The sequence below is a fragment of the Myiozetetes cayanensis genome, unplaced genomic scaffold, assembly GCF_022539395.1.
Source record: "Myiozetetes cayanensis isolate MyiCay16 unplaced genomic scaffold, myiCay2020 scf2-11, whole genome shotgun sequence".
NCBI lineage: Eukaryota > Metazoa > Chordata > Aves > Passeriformes > Tyrannidae > Myiozetetes > Myiozetetes cayanensis.
The window spans coordinates 3654556-3669913 of record NW_026087411.1 but is presented as its reverse complement, the minus strand read 5'-3'; the positions used below and the strand labels follow the sequence as shown (position 1 = coordinate 3669913).

The 15358-nt window shown below is 50.0% G+C and overlaps 1 protein-coding gene across 2 annotated transcripts in view; it reads left to right on the top strand.

Moving 5' to 3' along the window:
* The first annotated feature begins 350 nt into the window (after positions 1 to 350).
* The window catches only part of PPP2R5D (protein phosphatase 2 regulatory subunit B'delta), a 27771-nt gene continuing 12763 nt past the window's right edge, over positions 351 to 15358 (top strand). The window contains exons 1-10 of one of the 2 annotated variants that reach the window (XM_050315222.1): positions 351 to 454; positions 1241 to 1327; positions 7841 to 8048; positions 9200 to 9399; positions 9802 to 9912; positions 11665 to 11757; positions 12254 to 12384; positions 12496 to 12555; positions 13187 to 13295; positions 14170 to 14223. In XM_050315222.1, coding sequence (XP_050171179.1) covers positions 428 to 454; positions 1241 to 1327; positions 7841 to 8048; positions 9200 to 9399; positions 9802 to 9912; positions 11665 to 11757; positions 12254 to 12384; positions 12496 to 12555; positions 13187 to 13295; positions 14170 to 14223 — 1080 coding nt within the window. In that variant the 5' untranslated portion in view covers positions 351 to 427. Of the gene's footprint in view, positions 455 to 787; positions 807 to 1240; positions 1328 to 7840; positions 8049 to 9199; positions 9400 to 9801; positions 9913 to 11664; positions 11758 to 12253; positions 12385 to 12495; positions 12556 to 13186; positions 13296 to 14169; positions 14224 to 15358 lie in introns of those variants that run through there. The other variant, XM_050315223.1, reaches the window with a different exon arrangement.

Sequence of the window (15358 nt, the reverse complement as noted above, 5' to 3'; positions counted from 1 at the left end):
GATCTGCTGCTGTAGTCGCTCCCGCAGGGCTTGGACCTCTCTGTGTCCCCCGGCGAGCCGAGCCGAGCCGAGCCGAGCCGAGCCGAGCCGAGCCGAGCCGAGCCGAGCCGAGCCGAGCCGAGCCGAGCCGAGCCCGGCCCAGCCCAAACCGCGTCCTGGCGCGGCGGGCGGGGCTGCCCCGGAAGAGCCGTTCGCGCGCGGCCCCGCCCCGACCCGCTCCGCCTGAGGGGCGTGCCCGGCGCCCACACGCCGTGTGGCCAATGAGAAAATTCGGCCGCCCTGCGTCATCGGCTCGCGGCGGCGGCGGAGGCTGTTGCTAGGCAGGCCGGCGCGGCTGGCCCAATGGGAGCGGGGCGCTGCGGCCGGGCCCGGGCGCAGGCGGCGGCGGCGGCGGCGGGCGCGGAGCGGCCGGGGCGCAGCGCTCACCATGCCCTACAAGCTGAAGAAGGAGAAGGTGCGGCCTCGGGGCGGCGACGGCGCCGGGGGAGCCCCCGCGCGCGGCGCGGCGACCGGCCACTCGCTCCCGCCGCCCTCCCGCCGCGGCCTTCCCTCAGCGCGGCCCTCGGGCGGGGGCGCGCGCGGGGCTGCGGCCGGCAGGGGGCGGGGGCGCGCGCCCGCGGCGGGCGGGGCGGGTGGCGCAGGAGGGCGGCGGGGCGCGCGCCGGGCCGGGAGAGCGAGAACGGCAGGGAAGACGGGAGGGGCGGCCGCCGGTGCCGCCGCCCGTGCCCCCACCACGAGCCCGCCCCGCCCCGCCCCGCCCCGCCCCGCGCGCTCCAGGGGCCGCGGGGATGCTCCCGGTCGGGGAGGTACGACCGCACCCGCGTCCCGGCCCCGCCGGCGGGGTGAGGGCCCGTGATCCGCCTCTCCCGCTCTGGGTGCCCTGACACCTTGTGTCTTCGATGGGGCCGAGCCCCGGTGAAGGGCTGGCCCTGTCTGGGTGGGCGCGGGGCCCTGTCACCCGCAGGTGCCCGGCCGGGGTCAGCCTGCGGTGACCGGGACGGGGCGTGCCAGCAGCGCTCCTGGGCTTGGGTCCGTGGCCTCCGCTCCCGGTCCGCTTCCAGAGGAGCCCTTCAGGGTTCCTTTCCCAGCGGAAGAGGGCTGGGAGTGAATGCCTGAAACGAGGCGTACTGCGGGGGTGGAGGTGGGGTGGTCTGTGACAGTGCACGCTTGAACTCTGCAGAGAGATGCTAAAACTCTGAACAAGGTGAAATTTTCTCTGAATGTGTTCTCATCCTTTCAGGAGTCTCCAAAGTCTACCAAAAGCACCACAAAGCCTGGCAGCAGCAGCAGTAGCGGGAAGGATGGTGGGGCAGAGAATTCAGAAGAGGTAAGGCTTTCACCTTCAGTACAGCAGTGTGCATGTACAACTCATCTTTGGGGAGGAATACATCTTTCATTCTATCTACTTCAAGCTGTTCTTCCAGATAACACGTCACCAGGATCTTAAGAAATCAGAGAAGATGGTAGTTAGTTCCCCTTGAAAGTTGACCCAAAGGGAACAATGACTATGGAAGAGACAGGATGAGTCTCATACCCTAAAGACCTGGAAAAAGAGATTTGGCATGAAGCTGATGGCGAGCGCTGCTCGCAGAGCTGGGCAGGGCATGGCAAAGTTGGCTGCAGAAACAGACAAGCCACGGTTATCAAGGAGGAGGAAGCCTGGCAGATGGGAGCAGCTGCTGTGCTCCTGTCAGAGCAAAGCGCAGTAAACTGTTGTCACTTCATGTCGGAGTGGGAGAGTACTGAGAAGCAATAGAAAAGGAGCTGTTCTTCTGAGGCATTTTCTGGAGGAGTGAGATTAGGAAGTTATGGATAGGAACACTTGAAAGGATAAGTTGCTACAGATTAAATGATTCTCCTTTGGTATAACAGCCATGTTGCTGAGCACAGCGTTCCTCACAAGAAGGCAGTCTGTATTCCTAGATGTGCAGAGTCTCTTTCATTCTCAGTTTTGATGTTGCCAAGCTAGATGTGTTAGAATGGCCTCAGCAGAATATGATGTTATGATAAGCTGTGCTTAGAATCAGTAGAAATTTGTGTATACTGGAACTTTTCTGGTAGCCTTGAGTTTGTCTGGCACTCAGTGCAGTTGTGGAATTTGAGGACTGGCTCAGGAAAGTATTGTACGCATTTCTAAGGAAGCATGTGTATATGTGTGGTTTGGTTTTTTTTGTAATACTGCAGTTTGGCAAACAAGCTGTGCCACTTCTGTATCTGTAGAAACCTGTGTGCTCGAGTCTTCTCTGGAACACGGTGTGTTTGTAATTTAGAGGACTGGGAATAGGAGACATGTAAGGCTAATGAAGACTAGAAAAAAAATGTGTAGTTCAGTGGCATGGTTGTCGTCAAAATAATGTGATTTTAGAGTCCCCTTCAAAGCATAGATCTGTGTTACAGAGTCTCACTGTTAGCCACTCAGTTTCAGGGTCTAAGCTGTGCTCATGCCTGACCTACTGTGTGGCCAGCAAGGAATCAGAATGTGACTTTGTTTGCCTTGGAGCAGGTAGCGCAGTTTTGTAGATCCTTTCCTCTGCCCATTTTATTTGTGTATACAGCTGAAAACAGCTTGCTGGGAGAGATGCCTGAAGACTCCAAAGAATTGAAAGAACTCCTGCGTTGGCATCATGGGGTCAAACTTACCTTTTATTTTTTTGGCACTCTCTGTTGTGTTCACAACTCTAGAAAGAGGAAGGAAAACCTGGGTCTTTGCAATGCAAAGGTAATGGATAGCCATGAAAGCAGAGCACTCTGATGTGCCCATCCAAATCAGTGGTGGACTGTGGCACTGCTCTCCTGGTTACAAATGTTGCAGTAAGAAGAGAAGAATGTCACAGGCTACAAGCTTCCTTCTGTGACCTGAAATGGCATGTAATGTCTGCCTGGCTGCAGAAGAAACTTAGAAGTGATGCGTCTAACCTCCCCTCCCACAAAACATACCCAGCCACTTCCTCATACTCCAGACATAATCCAACCCTTCTTTAAGATGGAAAGCTGGGTTTCCTTTGATCATAAGAACAGAGAGCAGAGCAGAAAGGAGACACCTCTGCAGTGTGCAGGACCACAGGTCTCTTCTCCCTTTCCCTGTTGGTTCTGCAATGAAGTTTGTTCTCTCTTGGTGCTTTCCTCTCTGTCTCTGGACTGCTTTGCTGCAGAATGGAAGAGTGCTCTTTGCTTGATATGAAGAAATGTATACCACTTTGAATGCGATTTTCTTGCTCTTCAGGAAGCACAGAAAGGTATTTTGACTTTCACGCTGGGGGACTGTGAGGAATTAGGTAACCTGCTGGGAGCAAGACTCCTTCCTTGTGTCAGAAGCAGGAGGTGGTTTGACTTGTGAAATGCTGAGAGTGATATTGTCTAGTGGGGTTGATGGCCTGAGCCCAGCCTGGATACCTCTGCTGCCACTGGGAGAGTTTCATGCCCTGTGAATTCATCCATAGAGTTATGGTTGATTGGTTGCCTTTTCTAGGATGAAAATTGTGTGCAGCAAAGAGATTTTTCCTTTTTCTTTGTACCTCAATAGGTGCTTAATGGGTTTGCGGTGGGGGAGCAGCATTTGGGCAGCTCTCTTCCTGTACGTGCTTTCCTTTCTCACACCATGGAGCAGGGGAGGACTCAATCTTAATTTATCCCGGTACCAGAAAGTTGTGACTTGTTTTGGAGGCAAGTTGTCTGGCTGGTGGAATGAGTAAAGCTTGTTGAAGAGCAGCTCTGATTTGGCAGATATGAGCAAATACAGTGGATGAGGAGCTCCTATGGGGATCTCTATGGAGGGGGATGAAGAGGGTAGGAGTCAGTCCGTAAACCCCTAAGCACAGTGCTTTGTTCTCTGCTGCGAAGGAGCTTTTAGTGGAGCTGATCTGGAAGGGCAGAAATGTTCAAAAGCAGAGGCATCCCCACAAGGGAAGGCAAGCGTTTTAGTTCCCTTTTAAGTACAGGGTTAGATGCTCATCTTGGGTTGAAGCTATCTGATGTGAAGAGCAAGCAGAGCTTTGCCAGTCCCCGGCTTTGGTGGGGGCAATTTGCTTGGGGAGAGACAAGGAGTAAAACACAAGAGCAAGGAGTGGGAAATGAAAGGTTTGTTTAGTTCATTCCCTCTGGAACATGATGTATATTTGAATGCAGAGAATTTTTGCATAGCTGTTTAAAGAGGAAAAAATAATGTCAGAGACCAAGGCAGTATTGGATGAGAGGATGAGAAAGAGTTACTCCTGCTGGCCAGAAAGACTGGGAGAGGCAGCTGGGTGGGGAAGAGAGTTAATGACCTGGAAGTGGGAGCAAGGGATTTAGCAGCAGTAAAGAGAGGGCAGCTTAGAGTCTCACTGATGAGATTTGCAGCTCTGGGAGAGGTACTCCTTTTCACTGATCTGCTGTATTTTCATGTTTTGCAGATATCTCCATGTTACTTGTTACTGCAGTACCTGGAGTTTGTTATTCAGAGACAGGCATTACGGTGTGTTGATGTTATTTCTGAGGCAGAGAGCCTGATTTTAATAGGAAAGCTGTGTAACAGCAGACGAAGAGAGCAGGTACTGACTTGAAGGATGGGAAGGAAAGAGTCATCACAGGAGGAGGAGCTGAGAGCAGATCTGGGCTGAGAAGCTTAGCGAGCAGGGGATGCTCAAGGGACCAGTGAGGCAGAAGGGCTTTCCGAGTGGCTATGCACCCAGCTGCAGTAGGAGTGCCTGCAGAGGTGAGGTCATGCATGGGTGGGGGAGCAGAGGAAAAGCTGCACAGCTCAGGGTGGCTGGGGGAAGAGGATGTCTGTCCCTGGGAGCCTGGGGTGAAGAGCAAGCTCAGCGCCTGGGGCTCATTGGCTTGTGCAGACAAGTTCCTAGCAAGAAGGAGAGATGGCGAGAATCAGTGGGGAGGAAGTGCTATGGAGCCAGGGAGCCTGTACTTGGGGGAGTTGGGGCTGGCCTGTCGTGTTGGTACAAGTAGCTGCTCCACCACAGTGGGAAAGGTGGGGCTGCCACACCACACTTGGGTGAACAACTTTATGCTGTTCTCTGGTCACTTCAGCATATGCAGTGTAACAGCTGCTGTGAAACAGTGTTCTCCCAGGCTGTTGGCTTTGCTGTGGTGGTGTGAGCCCTGCCTGTCAGGAGGGGTTGAGCCTGACAGGTACTTGTGTGCCTGCAACCACATAGCAGTTAGCTGCTGTTGGTGTGGGGGAAATAGTCTGTGAGGTTGATACCTGTGCATGAAGAGAAAAGCTTTCAGGTTCAGCAGCCTGCTGTGTTTTCGGGGATGGAAACTTCAAAGATGAAAGTGTTAGGAAAATGAAAATAAGCTGCTTATGATTCATGTGACCAAGGTAGGAGGTGTTGAAGGCAGCAGGACAGCAAGCCTGCCACAGGAAGCACCTCCTGAAAGCAGGTATTCAACTTGATATCAGCAAGTTCCTATAGAAGCAATCCATCCTAAACCCTCTGAGCATTGCAGCGTAGGAGTATATTTGACCTTCCCAATCATTAGGTTTTCTCTATCAATCTTGTGCACATGAATGACACACCTGAAGCTGTGTTTTGTCTCTCTTCATACAAGCTGCTGAAGACTGTAGACTACTGAATACTAGTGACAAGGGCTTTTCTAGCCCCCTGATCCAGCCTGTTCACATGCAGTGCACGTGCCATGCTCAGAACATTTGCCTGTGGCGTTTCTGGGTGGGTGAGGAGTGTAGAGGCATGTCTTGTCAGCTAGGAGGGCCCATGTGTCTTCCTTCCTTCAGTGTTACCTGTGAGGCCACCATTGCATCTTCTATTTCTCTCTGTATGATCTTTTCTCTGTGATGGCTCAGCATTTGGGTTTTGCCCTTCTTCCCTGTGGAAGGAGAGTGATGTAGAGTAGAGGTCTAGCCTTCCCAAAGGCATCTGGACAACATCTGAGTGGCTCACCAAATATTCAGAGTGAGGAATAAACTTTTAAGTCTGGGAAGGTTGCCAGCAAGGATTTGTGCTGATGTAATTGAGGCGAGAACACTGTTTAGGATAAGTTACCTCCAGTTCGTAGTCTGGGCCTGCTTTGTTTGGCAGACACTGCTGTTTTCATCAGAAAGCAAGAGCTCATCTTGCTCCCTCCTCTCGTTATTGGGCAGTGCTGCTCCATGAAAGGAATCAGATCGAATGTAAACTGAAGAGAGTTCAAATCTTGTTGTCCCCTCCACTTTGGCTTGGAGCTGATCTTGAAACAGAACCACTCAAGATTTCCTTCAAACAAAGCCAGACCGGAACCAAAATATTTCTGATTTCTCTTTAAAAAGTGATGGGTTGACAAAACAATTGGTGTTTTGTGTTGGGCACTGTTTTCCACAGGGAGTCTTTGCACTTGCTCTTCAGATCCAGATCTGTAGAGCAGCGTCTCCTTGTAGACAGCTTTCCCTCTTCTTACCTTGCTGCCTTCCCACATGCTGCAGGTGCAGTAGCTCTTGCTCTTGCACTGTAATGCTGTGCTGCACCACTTTGGAAACCAGATCAGGAAAAGGACTGTGCAGAGTAAGCTGCAGCTCAGCTGCTCCTCACAGGAAAAGACTGGCCATACCTCATCTGGAGAGTGGTGAGTTCAGGTTAGCTTCTGCACTGCTGACGCACTCCCTCAGAGTAGTGCTGGTCAGTGTTCTGGGGAGGTGTGCGTATGCACTGCTGTGCTCCATGTGGCTGCTGGGAGTTTATGGAGGAAGAAGGGGGTGATGCCCAAGGATTTCACCCACCTCTGCTCCCCATCCATTATGCTATCCCTGTTGTATCCTAAACAGGTTCATCCTGCAGATCCTTGGCTCCATGTACCAGCAGTGCAGTAGGCTGGGTGCTGTCTCCAGCTGAACCCTCTGCTATAGGCCTGCTGACAAGATGTTGCCCTCTCCTCTCTTAAGTTTTCCACAGGTTGGGTTAGTGTGAAATTAAAGGGTCAGTTATTGAGTCATTACGACCCAAGTGGGACTTGAACCAGCAGAGCTTCAGCAAGGTTAGAATAGAGCTGAACTGAGCAAACACTGGCTTCAGTTTCTGGTCATATGCTAAAAATGAGAAAGTACCTCTGTAAGTGCAGTTTAGCAAGCATGAAGTGGGAGAGGAAAGTGCAGGCAAAGAGTTAGTGTGGCTAAAAGGGGTGATGTGATAAAAACACAAGTTCAGACAGCAGTGAGGTGGAGACAGCTTGAGAGGATGGAGCAGCCAGGGTGGGTTGGGAGAGCCCACAGCCTGGGACGTAAGGTTGTGTATGCATGTACAGTCCACGCAGTTTGTAGACTTGGTGCTCCTGGTCTATGGATGCAGCAATAATTTTAGTGGTCTTCACCATTGCTTTTCCAGGGCCATTGTGTCTGCTCTGTACTACACACTGCTTTGCTTTTTCCCAGTTTTTTTCTTTTTGCTTTTTCCCTGCACAAGGACAAAGAAGCAAATTGCTAGTTTTCTAAACTTGCTTGCTGTGTATTGTACAGAGTGATGTAACTGGAGATAGCAGCACCCTGAGATTTCTGTTTGAACCACAGGAAGTTTTTATTTCTGCTTTTTTCTTCTGTCAACAAACTTCCGTAACTTGTTGAAAGATGTGACTTTGCTTTCCGCATCCATAGCACTTGCTGTGCCAAGAGGCTACAGTGTCTTTGTGCTACCTCGCAGATATGAGTAAAACTGATGTTTACTTTGCAGGTATGCTGCAGATGCAACCAAAAGGTCTAGAGCTGGCAGGAACGGGTGAGATGCACTTAACTGCAAGCACAACAGTGAAAAACCTGCCCAGTTTCTTCAGTCTAAGAAGATGCTGATGGTGTCTAATTGCTTTTGAGGTCTGTAGGTTAAAGGCTTCTGAGTTGTTTTACTCTTTTGTCTCTCATTAGGCCCAGCAGCCTCAGCAGCAGCCGCAGCAACCACAGCAGCAGCCAACATCAAATAAGCGGCCCAGTAACAGCACTCCCCCACCAACCCAGCTGAATAAAATCAAGTACTCAGGGGGACCCCAGATTGTGAAAAAGGAGCGCCGGCACAGCTCTTCCCGCTTCAATCTGAGCAAAAACCGGGAACTGCAAAAACTGCCGGCCCTTAAAGGTAAAGAAGCTGTGGGGTGGGAGTGACCTGCATGACAAGCTGTGCCTTCTTCAGGCAGAGTGTGATGGTGTAAGGGCTCTTCCTGAAGCAACCCTGACGGTGTCTGGCTAGTCTAGTGGGCAGTGCAGCAGAGATATTCTGGGAAAGGTGCTTGGCTTGTCAGCAGGTAGAGAACTGATGTATGGCCTAAAAAAATCACAGGATTCTCAATGCAAACTTCAGTACTTACCTTTCCATTTGAACTGTTTAAACCCTCGTGATTGTATGTACTGAGGGCTGCTTCAGATTCTTCAGCAGGTTATGCAGGAAGGGGTGAAGTGCAGAGACCTTGGTGCAGACTACCCTTGGTTCCTACAGCCACCTGTTCCTGGAGGAGGACTAGGCCTCCTCCTCATTCTGTTTCCCATGCAAATTGTAGTAGTGCTATTGAAGCTCTCCACATTAGGGCAATTACTAGGTATTAACACTTAGTCTACATAATGTTGCAATGAAACATGATTTAAGTGTGGACAAGAAGAAAGTGTTTTCAGCAGTTGCTCAGCCAGACCCATTGCTGATGTGGCTCACAAACACAGGCAGCCCTTTTAGGAAGGGCAGCTTCCTTGCAGCTCAGTAGCATTCTGCAAGCAAGAGGTAAGTTTGTGTCATTGGCCAAGGCAGTGCATAGTTTCCAGTTGTATGGAATGAAAAAAGAGAATCTGTTAATATTGAACCCCTGCCACTCTGGCCTCTCTCTTCTGCACTGCACTCTGGGTGGAAGGTTAGGCTACAGTGTGCACTGTCCAGCTCCCCTTGTGTCTGTGTGGTTCAGGGCACGGGTGTCACTGGTCTGTGATGGGAACTAGTTGAGTTTCTTTTCCAGAGTACCCTGTACAGGGAAGAGATCAATGCTTATCAGATTAGAAACTGCTACTGTGTTTGAAATCCCCTCATGGGATAGTTGCTTCAGAGGCCTTGCAATCCCTCTGCCTCCACTGTTCCATGTCCTTAGCAAGGGCAACACTGCCTCTTCATCTTCCCCACCAACAAGTTCAAAGAGGATGTGACAGGGGAGGGGGAAACCACAGGGAGCAAACCACGTTGATATCTGGGGAAACCAGGAAGATGTTCTACGTATCTTCAAGGACAGATGTCCCTGCTTTCTCTGACAGATGCTCCTCCACACGAACGAGAAGAGCTTTTCATCCAGAAGCTGCGGCAGTGCTGTGTGCTTTTTGACTTCATCTCTGACCCCCTCAGTGACTTGAAATTCAAGGAGGTGAAGAGAGCAGGCCTCAATGAGATGGTGGAGTACATCACACACAACCGTGATGTCGTCACTGAGGCTATCTATCCTGAAGCTGTTATCATGGTAGGGCATGAGGCCGGTATGTGCTTGTGTGCCAGAGAAATAGGGACTGTTCAGATGTGTGGGGAGGAGGAGGGGATAGGGATTTATCAGAATGTGACACCAGTCCTACCTATTTGTTACTATCTGCCTGCCTCCAGAAAGAGAAGGGGGAGCATGGGGGATGTCCTGGTGACAGTGCCTGCTGTAGGGAGACATGGAAGCTCTTGTCTTAGGCACAGACTGCACTTGTGGAGTTCCTATGCAGACTGTAACCCTACAACCTGCAGGAAGGGATTGGTTTGTGGGTACAGGATTGTGTTTGTGGTAAACCACAATATGTTGCTCTGCAGTGAAAGATTTGCTATGTGGAGGACCATCATGAGGTGTGGGGATGTCATTCACGCACCTTTTCACTCACCTTAGTTTTCAGTGAACCTCTTCCGGACACTCCCACCATCGTCCAATCCCACAGGAGCAGAGTTTGACCCTGAGGAAGATGAGCCTACATTAGAGGCTGCCTGGCCACACCTTCAGGTGAGGAGGAGGGGGAAATACAGATCTGGTGAATTTATCTCCAGGAAGTCAAGAGTCCATGTAGAGCTGGAGCCTGCTAGTCCTGCCACTGGCTGCTTCACCAGCCTGCAAGGGTTCCTGGGGAAGGACCAGGCCTGCCACCCAGGGGTCAGAGGTGGCTCTGAGGCAGTACAGACAGCAAGGGTGTCTTGGGAACTGGCGGAAGGCTGTGTGCAACATTCACCTGCAGATGCCGGTAGTCCCTCATGGCCCTGAGATAGGCTGGGAGTGAACACTTTGCTAGGAGTGAGGGAGTTGTGGTGTATTGCCTATGTAAGAAGCAGTTCTCAGCAGTGTTAATGTCCCTTACAAAGACCTGAGAGTCCACATCCTTTGGGCTTCAGCAGCATTGGAAACAGCACTCCTGTCTGCTTCAGTTCTCCTCACCTTGCCCAGCTACCTGGGAGGTACATGGAAGAAAAGGGCTGTTTGGTGCCAAAGCAAAGCCTGTGCTGCTACCTGCTAATGTGCCTCCTGTAGGCTGGATGTAATTCAGCTGCATTTACTGTGAGCAAATGTTTGACAAGAAAAGATAGGGAGCTGGACGGTGAGGAAGAGGGGAAGGGAGCCAAGGACCTTTTCATTAGGCTGTGTTCCCTGGGAAACAGACTTTAAGGCAAACTAGGTTATGAAAGTGACAGTGAGTGTGGTTTAGCAAAGCTCAGCAGTGGAAGTCAGAAGGTAAGCCCAGGCACTTGCACAGGGATGTGTTGACAAGCGAAGGCAGAACATGAGCCAGGTACTGCAGAATGAAGCAGAAAATACAGAGAAGAAATAAGATGCAGATCTGCAGCAGCGGTTAATCACTTCTTACTGCTGCAGTTGACACTAGGGATGGGAATGTTAATAGAAATAGCATGTCCTCATCATGTGCAATGGATGCTAGGAAGCATTTGTTTCTCAAAATTGAGCCAGCAGCAGCTGGCATGGATTTGTGGCAACTGAGTGCTGAGCTTGTTGATCATCACCTCTGTTTTTTCTGTGCTGCTGTCCTTCGCCTGCTGTGCATGCATGGCCCTATAATTCCTTCAACTCCAGAGTCAGACCTTTGGAATGCATCACTGTTGTTTGGCCTAGTGGCCCCTCAGAAGCACTAGGCAGGGTCAGCCCTGGAATGGACTCATCCCTCTAAGAGGACAGAGAGGCCAGAATTTCAGCACTGACCACCTCCTTAAAGCAAGCTGCTCTTTGTTGTCCAAGTGGGACACAGCATGCAGCTCACATGGCTTAGTGGGGCCAAGCCAACCTGGAGTCAGTCCCCAGGAGGCAGAGGACATGGCATGTTTTCCTGGAGTCTGTTTCATTTCTCTGCTTTTCTGTTCTTCCTTGGCATGTCTCAAGGACTTCCAATGAAGCCTCAGCCTTTACCATCTCTGAAGGTTTCTGTTCTCTGTAGAGATGTGTGCTGAAGATGTGAGAAGAGTTTCCTAGGCCTAGTGTCTTAATCTGAGTAGGTGGATGTTGTCTATGGGTGGACCTGAAGTGATGAGATCTCATGACTGGGCAGTTATGTGTCACCAGACCCCTGCCCATTAGAGCAAGGGCAACCGAGTTGATCCCACTGAGTGGGGAAACACTGGGTTTTGTGCTCCTGTTCAGGCTTTCCAGCCTTTCCCTGAATCCTTAAGGAGAAGGAAAACATTTAAAATCTGAAGTAAACACTGGTGAGAGGACAGAGGGATTTTTAACTGATCTCTCCTTCTCCCTCCATAGCTGGTGTATGAGTTCTTCCTCCGGTTCCTGGAATCACCTGACTTCCAACCAAATGTAGCCAAGAAATACATTGACCAGAAGTTTGTACTGTCTGTAAGTAATCATTTCCCCTGCCACTGTGCACCACCTTTATGAAGGACATGCAGCAGATTTGGGTCAAGGTTTTACATAAACAGTCTAGCTTTGACAGCAGGTGCTTGATGATGTGACTTTTCTTTATTCCCTCATCTTGAATGAGCAGACAGAGTTTTCTGCACAGGGCAAAACTGTGTGCGAGCTGTAGTCACTCATAACTTGTTGTGCAGGTGGAGAGGAGTGCGGGAGCCTTACAGGGGAAATCTGGAGACAAGCAGCTTTGTAGAAAGTGTGGGCCATCACTGTGTTCCTGAAGATGAAAGAAGTGATGATGGTTCCAGCTTGTGATTAGGAGGCTGCATGTTTCAGGGAAATGACCACTGTGCTCAAGGTGCTGGGGGCATCAACCATCTGAAAGTACCACTTTTGCTGAGTGTGAGCAGTGCCCAGCATTGCTGGTAGCTTTGCCCAGACAGGCAGTATGCAGATACTGACTGAATTTCTCTCCCCACAGCTTCTGGATCTCTTTGACAGTGAAGACCCCAGAGAACGAGACTTCCTAAAGACTATTCTGCACAGGATCTATGGGAAGTTCCTGGGTCTGCGAGCATACGTGAGGAGGCAGATCAATAATATATTTTACAGGTGAGGTGTTTCTTAGTACCACTTAGAGTCCCTGTCTCCAGCATTTTTCCTTCCTTTTGTTTATCAAACTATATCCAGCATTTGGCAATGACCTCTCATCCTCCTCTTTAGGTTCATCTATGAAACAGAGCACCACAATGGGATTGCAGAGCTACTGGAGATCCTAGGAAGGTAAGGCCACTTTTCGAAATCCCAGAGGGCCCATAGTGAGCTGGCAGTGCCTTCCTTCAGCAGTCCTTGCAGGAGGCTCCTCTTCCAGACAATCTCAGTCTGATGGAGCACACAGTGAAAGTACTCTCCAGCCTGCTGCTAAGTGCAGTGATAGCCTTCTCCTCCCCAGATTTTTTTCCTGTTCATCTGAGTTTGAGGCTTCAGCAGGCAGTAAAAGAGAACAGTTCCTCTGAGAAGCCTTAGCAGTGGGCAGCCTTCACCATGGCTTAACTGCCCTTCTGTTTGCAGCCCTCTTGTGCTGCCATCCTGTTCTGTAAAGCGCAAGGCTCAGGTGCTGATCTGCCTCTGTGCTGGCCTTCCCCAGAGGTTCTGCCTAACTGTGTGTGGGCTCAGCCTGGCACAGGAAGGAGCAGAGCCCCAGCCCCATCAGAGGTGTTTCCCTGTGGTGCCGGCCAAGGACACACTCTTGCTGAGCACGGTGTGCAGGCTGGGCTACAGTGACCACACTTTTTGTGGGTGCTTCTCAAGGGACTAATGAGAGCTAGGGTAAGTCTTTGAAATGAGAGATACTGTATTTCTGCTGGGTTATAACGTATTATATTATGTTAACAAGACTCTTGTTTCTTCTCAGCATAATCAATGGGTTTGCTTTACCTCTGAAGGAAGAGCACAAGATGTTCCTCATCAGAGTCTTGTTACCACTGCACAAAGTAAAGTCTCTCAGTGTCTACCATCCACAGGTGAGAAGTGCTTCAAGCTCCCAGGGCAGATTGGCATTATTGCAAAAGCTTAGAGTTATTATAAGATATCTATATATATAGATATATAGATATTAGCTTATAAGCTCATTTTTTATAGCTATTCACCAGGCCACATTACTGCATTGTACCAAGTTCTTGCTGTGAGATGTTTTGGGCTCTGCGCTAGTCCCTTACTGCAGTGATTGTCCCATCCTTGTGGTGCCTGGGCCTGTGCCATTGGCTGATAGGCATTGGCATTTCCTGCTGACTTAATGCTGTGGCCTGCTTTGTCTTTCTGTGCTGGAAGCTTGTGAAATACTTGGGCCCTGCTGGAACCAGAGAGGTAGAATCCCCAGCTGTGCATGTGGTGTGTCAGCTGTTAGTCACTGCTGAGATATGTGGAGAAATTGGTGTGTTGGTCTGCTAGACTGGTAAAATGAATAATTTCTTCAAACTTTGAGAACATAATAGAAGAATATAGAAGATCAGAACTTGGGCTAGGAAGTCAAGAAGTATGAGTACTAAATACTCATACTAAGTAGTGATGTCTGTTCTCCCAGCCCTGTTTTTATGGGGCAGGGCTTTGTGACAGTCAGGTTTGTTCTTCCCTATGTGTCCAGCTGTGCTTGCATCTGAATCTATTGGCTGTGGCTGCTCTAGGTGGCTCAAGTTTTATCCTTTATGTTGCATGAATATCTGGAGCTTGGGCCCTGCCTGCTTGAGCTTAAAGCCTTTGCTTGCCATCAGAAAACTGGATTTGTTTAGAGCTGCAACGGAATGGCCATGGTGTTATTTCCAGCCTAGGGGGGATGGTGGCACTTTATTCTCAGGCGCACTTGAGGAGGCTCTAATCTTGCCATGTTTTTTCCTACAGTTGGCATACTGTGTTGTACAGTTCTTGGAGAAAGACAGCAGTTTGACAGAACCAGTGAGTAACCTTGTTTAACTTCTGTGTGACAGTCAAGCCCCCAAAAGCTTCACAGCTTCCTTAGAGTACCCTTTTTTTAGCCCTTGCTGTAAAGAGGCTGGGGGTCAGTGAGTGGTATTGTTTACTGTGTTTGCCTGGTTCCCTGTGGGCAGGGGATGCAATACTCATGTGCAAGTCTTTAGTATTCTCTCCTGAAAGCTTCATGAAGGTGGGCTATAGTCTTTGATGCTTATCGTGCTTCAGATCTTGGTGTAGCAGAAGGAACACTATACCAAGCTGTTCTTTCAGTGTAGAGCTTTCAGCTAGTGACAGATGCTGCAGAGACAAAACACATGACCATCTGATGACACCAGTGGGAGCTTATGGGGGCCATGAAATAGTAGAGACCCGTCCAGACTGTTGGAGTTGGTTGCAAAACTGTGGAGGTGAGGTTAGGAACCTGGGACACAAAGATCTACTTAGGCAAGTCACTGTTCCTTCATGAAAGTATTCTCCTTCCAGCTTTAGCGTGAGTTTGCTACCTTCATAGTGTTAAGTCACATTGTAGACACATTTGCCTTCAGGATGTAGTGCTGGGAAACAGCAGGTTCTAAAATGTGTGAGCAGTGGAGACCTCCCATATTCTAGTTACTGGCTGCACAGACCTACAGTGCTAACCAGGCTATATGCCAGCTTGGCAGAGGGTGCAAGAAGAAGACAAGTGTTCCTCCACCCACTTCAGGCCAGGAAATGTCTTCTACAGAGCTGAGCTTCACAGATTCAAAACAGCAGATGGGCAAAGAACACGTACTTGTGTCACTGTAGCAGGGAGCACCAGAAGTGTGAGCGTTTTAATGAGTAGTGCTGGCTGAGGTCGTTCTGTTCTCTGGCTTAAATGTGTGCGTTCATGGTGAGCCTGACTGCTTGATAGAAGTTGGTCAGCTGTTGTCAGCTTTCTGGCTCCACAGCTCTGACATCAACAGTGCTGAAGCAGACCTCCTAGCTTTTCCTTTAATCGTGGGTCCTCCATTTCCTGTGTTCCCAAAAACGTGCTCTAAAACAAACTGTGTAAAGTAGCTTCCTGACCATGATGAGTACTTCCTGTGGCTGACATCCAGTCCAACAGTCTCCTGCCAATGCACCTCTTAGGATGAGG